Here is an 8360-nt window from a genome sequence, read left to right on the forward strand (position 1 = left end):
TTGTTCAGTACACATACCCCCAACTACCAGGTGCCCCCATTGATATAAATGGTCAATAAAAGTTGTAACCCAAACTTTGAAACCGTTTGCAGGAGTGCGTAAATTCAATTTTATTTGACATCATGTGTCACGTCATCCATGGATAGTTGAATTACTGTTGGCTTTCATTCGAAACATTATGTTCAGATTAAATGCTTGAAAAATAAAAACTTAAGACAATTCACATTACATTAAAGAAATAAACATCTACAAAACTTGAATTAAAAGTATTTGAAACGTATTCACATGCTCATTGTGTGACATCTTTTATATGAAAATATCTCCAACTAATATTGTATTAACACTCGAAGATTCAAATATCCAAATTTTATTATCAATATATTACAGTAACATGCAATGTATTCTTGAAGCTTAAGGTATTTTAACAAAATTTAATAATAATAAGCAATAATAGAGGATTCATGCCCAAATTAGTAGCAAGCACGTGCAAAAAGGTCAAAAAAAGATTGCTTAAAACTTGGTAAAGGGAAGAACAACTCCATTATTAGATTAGATTTTTTTTATATGACGTGATACTCCATGGATGAAAAAAAGATCTAAAAGGCATTCAATAATTATCTTCTAATATAAACTTTAATTAAGGTCACTTTTCCATAATTCCATTTCATGTATGCACAAAATATGTAGATAAAGATGTCTGTGTATATGTAATTATTAATATGTTCCTATCCTTATTACTTCAGCTTTTTCTTTTTTTTTTAATTTTTCAAATGGTATTGATGACAATGATTAATGCTAGCACAAGTGGTCTACATTAGTCAGCCTTTAGATAGCCATATTTCTTTCTCTCCCCCCACATTGAAAGTGTGGCCTTTATGCTTTCCTTCCCTCATGGGTTGACAAAGAAAAGTCGAGCTCTTAAAGGTGAAAGGCTAAATTATTTAATTATTTTTCATCATGGCTAAGGCTAAGGGTATTCAATTCCCTATTCAATACCCAAGAGAAATTATTATAAAGTATGAAATGAACTGCTCACTCCAAATCCAAATCCCATTATGATCTACGTTTCAAAACTCATAATTATTATTGAATATTAAACTAAGCAAAACACGAGTATAAATTATAATTAAAGGTTAAATTATTTTAACCTATAGTTTAGGAAAGAAAAAGGAGGGTGAGATTTTCAGTTGCGGTACTTTTAAATTTATTTCACCTAACCGAACTTTTAATTCATGTTTTTACCAAACGGAACCGAAAGAAGTATTTCCTTTCCCTCCACCCGACAAAGGGGTGATAGCGTCAATTCGAAAAGGCAGAGGGGCAAAAGCAGGTAAAATGGAATAGAGTGCCGTTGGGGCGATGTCTGACGTGGCAAAGACCCGGATAATCAGGATAAGTAAATTCCATATTACACAGATACACACAATTCCAACACGCTTTATTTTGACAAACATTTCCCATAAAATAAAGAGAGAGAAAGAATACCGAAAGCCAAAGCCAAACTCTCTCTCTTTAAAGCTTTCGAAGCAAGAACAACTTCAACCAACAAGAAGAAGAAGAAGCAAAAAAAAAAAAAAAAAAACTCATCTCTTCTCCAAGTCTTTCTTTTTGTCTCAATTATTTATAAATAATAAGAAATTTGTTTGATCGATTGTTAGTTTGTTGATCAGTTTGGAGTTTGAGGATCATCGTGATTGTGGTATTGTACAGATACGTTTCTTTTTTTGTTTTTCTTGTGTAAATTTGGTGTATGTATAATTGATGATGATGGAGACGCCGGAAAGTGGGAGAGCGGTGGCGTTGGAATTTCCGGCGAGTGAGACGCCGTCGTTTTCCCGTGTGCCGAGGAGGATTCGGAAGAGGCTTCTTGCCGAGTGCAAGACTCCTTGTACTGTTGAAGAAATCGAAGCCAAGCTTCGACACGCCGATCTTCGTAGACAGGTAAACTCAGATTTTTCTTTTCTTTTTTGTTTTTTTTTTAAATCAAGGTTTCTACACTATTTTTTTTTAATTTTTCTTATTTTGGTTGGTTGGTGAGAAAATTAAGAGAAACAAAAGTAACGGAAAGATATTTTTAATTTTTGAAATAATTATTTTATGAGTTACTTAGGAGATTAAGATACTGTTATAACTGAAATAACTAATTGGTTCAGTCGAGTTGAGTCCTGAGTTTTGTTTGGAAAAAAAAATAACAGAGTTCAAGAAGGATCTAGAAATTTTCTTAACTTTTTAATGTTAAATTTCAAAATCTGAAGAGAGATACTCCACGACTCCACCTAACCAAGGTTGTTAGGTTAAATATAATAAACCGAAATTTATTTTTTGCTACATTTTTCTCTGTTTTTATTCTTTTTTTTTAGTTTTATGAAGTTATGATTCTATTTGTAATGTCATGCGTCATATTTGAATGAAATGAAAAATTTTTTGAAATGAAAAAAAAGTCTTCCTTCACTTGGTATTCATCAAATCTTTGTTTTGAAAGATGGTTCTAGGTGTTAGGTAAAGTGGGGTTTGGGTGTTCCTGAATTAATTTTGCACTTTTAGGTGGTTCATTTCACATGCAAACCTCTCTTTTTCTCTTCTAATGTTCGCTTTTGAATCATGTTGTTTCTTTGAATATCTGTTTACTTGCCAGCCGAACGCAGTTGAGGTTCCATTATTCCACATTTCTTTAACTTGTCTAATTTACAGCAAATTCTACTAATTTTCATTTCAGACGTACTGATTTTTGGTGACTATTGCCTTTTTTTTCTGGAATTATGTTTATTTTTACACTTGTAACCTAAATTTAACTAGAACTTGAATTTTTTTTTTTTGGTTTATACTTACTTCCCTTCTTTTTTTTTCATTGTTGTTGTTTGAGTATAGCAATTTTATGAAAGTGTGTCAAGCAAGGCAAGATCAAAGCCAAGAAGCCCCTCCAGATCCTCATCCCATGAGGAAGACCTTGGTCAGCGCTTGGAAGCAAGGCTCCAAGCTGCTGAGCAGAAAAGGTAAAGTGAACATTTTCAAAGTACATCATTTCAAGGGACATAGCAGATATTTTTGTAAGTTGAAAGCTTACAGGCTGGTGAACCAACAGGTTGAGCATTTTGGCAAAGGCTCAGATGCGCCTAGCCAAGTTAGATGAGTTGCGGCAAGCAGCAAAAACTGGGGTAGAAATGCGTTTCAAGAAGGAACGAGAGAAGCTTGGAACGAAAGTGGAATCACGGTTTCAGCAGGCGGAGGCTAATAGAATGCTTATCCTTAAGGCTTACAGCCAGCGTAGGGCGACAATAAAGGAGAGATTATCCCAATCATTGTCACGAAGGATGGCTAGAGAAAGTAAATATAAAGAGCGTGTGCGTGCTGCCATTCATCAAAAGCGTGCAGCTGCTGAGAAGAAGCGACTGGGGCTGCTGGAAGCAGAGAAGAAGAAAGCCCGTGCTAGGTTTTTGCAAGTTCGAAGAGTGGCTAAGTCTGTCTGTCACCAGCGTGAGGTTGAGAGAAGCAGAATGAGGGACCAGTTGGAAGACAGACTACAAAGGGTATGTATGTTTTATAAATTTCTGTTGTATGTTCTGCTTCATCTTCAAGTGCAAATATGGTATTTTTTTTCATATTTTATTAACTATGTTTTCTTATTAATTTATTGATGAATAGGCAAAGAGACAAAGAGCAGAGTACTTGAGGCAGAGAGGAAGGCCACATAAATCTGTTCAAGTGAATTGGAATAGGATGCACAGGCAAGCTGATCTTCTTTCTAGAAAATTAGCAAGGTATTAAGACGAGCATTTCTAATTGATCATTTCATGACTCTGTTTGTTTGATGGACTGCATGCTCTAATTGGTACTGTTTATCATCTATTGTTGTCATCTTGAGAGGGCCTTTGAAAAGATTTCCTGTGCAGTGGTAGAGAAAATTTATTATTTCATAATGTTTACATATCCTTGTTGCAACTTATTTTAAGTATAGTTTTTGGGTGAGAATACCTAAAGGGCTAAAACTACATATGTTCTAGTATCTAATTCTTTTGCATTCTACAGGTGCTGGAGGCGGTTCCTTAGGCAGAGAAAAACTACTTTAGACTTGGCAAAAGCCTTTGATGCCTTGAAAATCAATGAGAATTCCATAAAGTCAATGCCATTTGAACAACTTGCTCTTCTGATTGAATCAATTACTACCCTTCAAACTGTGAAGGCTTTGCTTGATCGCATTGAGAGCCGTGTTAAGGCCTCTAGGGTAGTAAGTGCTACTGATCATCTATCCAGTTTGGATAACATTGATCACCTTCTCAAAAGAGTTGCTACTCCAACAAAGAAGAGTACTACTCCCAGGACCTCTATGAGGGGCAGAGAGGCTAAGAAAGTTGTTTCAGTTAGGGAGGCTGCCAAAAGTCTTGCTAAATTATCAAGGTATCCAGTCAGAGTAGCACTTTGTGCATACATGATATTGGGTCATCCTGAGGCAGTTTTTAGTGGTCAGGGAGAGCGAGAGATTGCTTTGGCCAAATCTGCAGAAGCATTTGTTCGAGAGTTTGAGTTGTTGATAAAGATTATTTTAGAGGGTCCCATACAGAGTTCTGACGAAGAATCTGACTCTGCATTGCCTAAACGTTTGACCTTTAGGTCACAGCTTACATCATTTGACAAAGCTTGGTGCTCCTACTTGAATTGTTTTGTGGTGTGGAAGGTGAAGGATGCTCAGTCTTTGGAGGAGGACTTGGTAAGAGCAGCGTGCCAGCTTGAGCTCTCTATGATTCAAAAGTGCAAGTTGACTCCGGAAGGAGATAATACTGCTCTTACTCATGATATGAAGGCTATTCAAAGACAGGTCTTAATCTTGGTCTTTTTCTTGATAGAACTATTACTGAAATTCACTGCCAGTATAGAAATATAGTCGACTAATTTGACTACAATGTATAAAATCGAACACAGCTTAACGATACAGAAGTTAACTGAATTTTTTAAATATAGACTAATTGTGCTTGGTTCAAAGTTTTAAATATATTCAAAGTAACTACCTTGGTCTTCATCATGCTCAGAGGATTCTCATGGAAATTTTTTATACTGCAGGTTACGGAAGATCAAAAACTTTTAAGGGAGAAAGTGCTACATTTGAGTGGAGATGCTGGTATTGAGCGAATGGAATGTGCCCTATCTCAAACACGGGCTAAATTTTTCCAAGCAAGGGAAAGTGGGAGCCCTATGGGGTCACCAATTACACCCTTCCTGTCTCCAAACACACATGGTTCCCCTAGTTCTTCTGCTAGAACCGATAATAGAAGTGATCTGACTCAGATGCCAAACCGTGTTGTCCGCTCTCTGTTTAAGGAAGATGGCACATCCCCATCCAAAAATTCTGGTTCCTCTGTGCCTAGCAGCAGCCATTCAGATGCTCAGTTGGGTACTTATATTGAAAAGCAGCGGGTCACTGAAAATGAATTGATAGTTCATGAATTTTTTCATGAGCAGCTTGGGTTTGTTGATAGCTTCAGTGTCACTGACGAAGATCAAATCAGCATAAAGGTTTGTGCATTTTTCATTATTCTGGTTATCTGTGGTAGAAGAACCACATACTCATAATCATCTTTAGAATTTTCGGCACTTTTGCTGGCTTCCTTGATTGTTATGATGGGTTTGATTGCATTTTATGAAATATGCAAGGATACAAAATTGTCTTAGAAATTGATGAATTTCTTGGCAGCCATGCTGAATAAAACTATATGGCAATGTCTTTATGTTTCTCAGGCGAAGATAAGGGAAACAATGGAGAAGGCTTTCTGGGATGGGATCACGGAATCTATGAGACAGGATGAGCCCAATTATGACCGAGTTATTGAGCTTGTGAGGGAAGTTAGGGATGAAATTTGTGAGATGGCTCCTCAGAGTTGGAGAGAAGAAATAACTGATGCTATTGATCTAGAAATCCTCTCCCAGGTACTAGCACGCCTTTACCATTGCCATATTATTGTTTTCATCTATTAAATCCTAATCTTTTTATTTTTCTCCCATTCAAAGGTGCTGAAGTCAGGAAACCTGGACATTGATTATCTTGGAAGGATTCTGGAGTTTGCATTGATCACTTTGCAGAAGCTCTCCTCTCCAGCCAATGATGATGAAATGAAGGCTGCTAACCAGAGTTTATTGAAAGAGTTAGCTGAGATTTGCGAAGCCAGAGAGAAGCCAAATAATTCTCCTGCCCTTGCAATGATCAAGGGTCTGCGCTTTGTCTTGGAGCAGATTCAGGTGTTTTTTCATGTCCATTTTTTTCCTCTTGATAGAGTGGATTCTTCATGCATCACCTTTTCTACAGGCATTGAGTTGAGAAAGAGGAAGTTTTTTCAGTTTTTAATAGATTAATATTCATTTTTTTGGCAGAATCTAAAGCGAGAGATAAGCAAAGCTCATATAAGGATGATGGAGCCATTGTTAAAGGGACCTGCTGGTTTGGATTACCTTAGGAAAGCTTTTGCAAACCGTTATGGATCTTCTTCTGATGCTTACACTTCTCTACCGTTGACCATGCGGTGGCTTTCATCTGTGAGGAATTGCAAAGATCAAGAGTGGGGAGAACACCAAAATTCTCTGTCAACTTTGAAGGCACAGGATAGTTCATCGCAGGGGCTTCTTACTTCCATCACCCTGAAAACTGGTGGAAGCTATAATTCAGAAAATGCAAGCCAAAAGACTTTTATCAACCCGAATGCTTCTGCTAGGAGTGTTACAGGTTTGGATGTCAAACTTTTTTTAATTATTTGAAGGGAAGCTATATTTCCAAAGATTTAGACCTCTGGAAATATTAACTCCCGGAAATCAAAGCTAATATAGTTAGAGATATGCAATCATTTTTCACATACTCATGGTTCTTATGTTCTTTGGTCAGGTCAACAACCAGAATGCAAGGGAGAGATAGTTGATATACTGCTGAGGCTTGGTTTGCTAAAGTTAGTTAGTGGAGTTTCTGGTCTAACACCAGATGCTTTGCCTGAAACCTTCATGCTTAACCTCTCGAGACTGAGGGGTGTTCAGGCTGAGATTCAGAAGATCATTGTAATATCCACAAGGTATGTATTAGATCTCTCTCTTGCTTATATGCCCCCCTTCCCCTTTTCTTTCCTTCTTTCTCTGAGGGTACATTATACTGTTTTTATTCGGTTCCTGTTGTCATGTCATGTTTTCGAAATATTTGAAAACTAAGTCTCAATTTTGAGGACTTGCAAAATTATTTGGTCAGACCTGTCTGGTTTAGTTCTTGAGTGAACAAAGGATCTAATATCTGATTATTCACTCGCAGCATTCTTATTTGTCGGCAAATCCTCTTGAGCGAGGAAGTAGTATCTAGCCCTACAGACATGGAAAGCATAATATCGAAGTGCACTGAGCAACTCTTGGTGCTCTTAGACCATGTCGAAGATGTAGGAATTGAAGGCATTGTTGAAATAATTAGTGGGTTCTCTAGAGATGGTGACCAAGTAGCAGACACCGAGAAGCTTCAAATGAGGAAAGTCATGATGGGCAGGATGCTAGCAAAGGGCTTGCAAGCTGGGGATGCGGTGTTTGAAAGGGTGTCCCGTGCTGTTTATTTAGCTTTCAGAGGGATTGTGCTAGGTGGGAGCAGTTCCCATGGAAGAAAGTTGGCGGAAATTGCCCTGCGGCAAGTCGGAGCTGGTTCCCTGACTGAAAGGGTGGTGAAAGCAGCCGAGGTGGTGGTGGTTGCAGCCACAGTTTCAATGGGCGTCCATGGGCCATGGTATACAAACTTAATCGGTAACATGTGATGTGGATTTATGAAAAGAATACGAAGAAAATAACACACACCTGTAAGTAATGTGTAGAAGCCTGCATTTAACTCCTCTAGTGGACAAGAGTCTCTCCTTGCAGATGGAAAACTTATCCTGTGTTCTAATAGAACATATTGTAAATAGCGTTTAGATTTAGGTTAATGGAGAAGGTTTATTTTCTGTAAATGAAATGGCTTCTCTTTCTTTTCAATGGGGAAGCCAAACGCCAGGATGAATAATATTGGATGTGCTTTTTTATTGTTTTATCTTATGTGGATAAAACATTATTAATAAAAAAAAAGTGTGACCAGCGAGTTAAGTGGCTAAACCACAGTTAATAGTGGCTGATTAGTAGAAACAAAAATATTAATTTTAAGCTGGATAGTATATAAACTAAAATTGGGCTTAGATAAGTTCGTTCGAATTCGGTTTGACCGGGTCCACAATATTTTTTATAATATTATTTATTTTTTTTATAACATTATTAAGGAGTATTTCTATACTCCTTACCGCAAATAATAATAAAGGAAATAGCTAATGGATATTTCCCATTGATATCGGCCTTCACTATTAAGCTCAGGTATGGATTACCCCCAT

General features: G+C 37.2%; 1 protein-coding gene across 1 annotated transcript; it reads left to right on the forward strand.

Moving 5' to 3' along the window:
* Positions 1-1417: 1417 nt before the first annotated feature.
* On the forward strand, positions 1418-8091 carry LOC18607821 (T-complex protein 11). Its single transcript, XM_018115523.2, has 11 exons — positions 1418-1941; positions 2869-2993; positions 3083-3527; positions 3643-3758; positions 4027-4813; positions 5056-5508; positions 5731-5919; positions 6001-6228; positions 6361-6709; positions 6866-7046; positions 7277-8091. The coding sequence occupies exons 1-11, from the start codon at positions 1762-1764 to the stop codon at positions 7758-7760; spliced, it is 3537 nt and encodes a 1178-aa protein (XP_017971012.2). The 5' UTR covers positions 1418-1761; the 3' UTR covers positions 7761-8091.
* The last annotated feature ends 269 nt before the right edge of the window (positions 8092-8360 follow it).

This window comes from Theobroma cacao, chromosome 2 (genome assembly GCF_053813885.1).
Source record: "Theobroma cacao isolate CCN51 chromosome 2, ASM5381388v1, whole genome shotgun sequence".
In the NCBI taxonomy this organism is placed as follows: domain Eukaryota; kingdom Viridiplantae; phylum Streptophyta; class Magnoliopsida; order Malvales; family Malvaceae; genus Theobroma; species Theobroma cacao.

What these genes read in the sequence shown, in the direction of transcription:
- LOC18607821 (XM_018115523.2), top strand. Translation starts at nt 1,762, where the DNA reads ATGATGATGGAGACGCCGGAAAGTGGGAGAGCGGTGGCGTTGGAATTT. An exon ending in CAAGCTGCTGAGCAGAAAAG is followed by an intron (nt 2,994 to 3,082) that starts GTAAAGTGAACA and finishes GTGAACCAACAG; the next exon opens with GTTGAGCATTTTGGCAAAGG. An exon ending in CTTTCTAGAAAATTAGCAAG is followed by an intron (nt 3,759 to 4,026) that starts GTATTAAGACGA and finishes TGCATTCTACAG; the next exon opens with GTGCTGGAGGCGGTTCCTTA.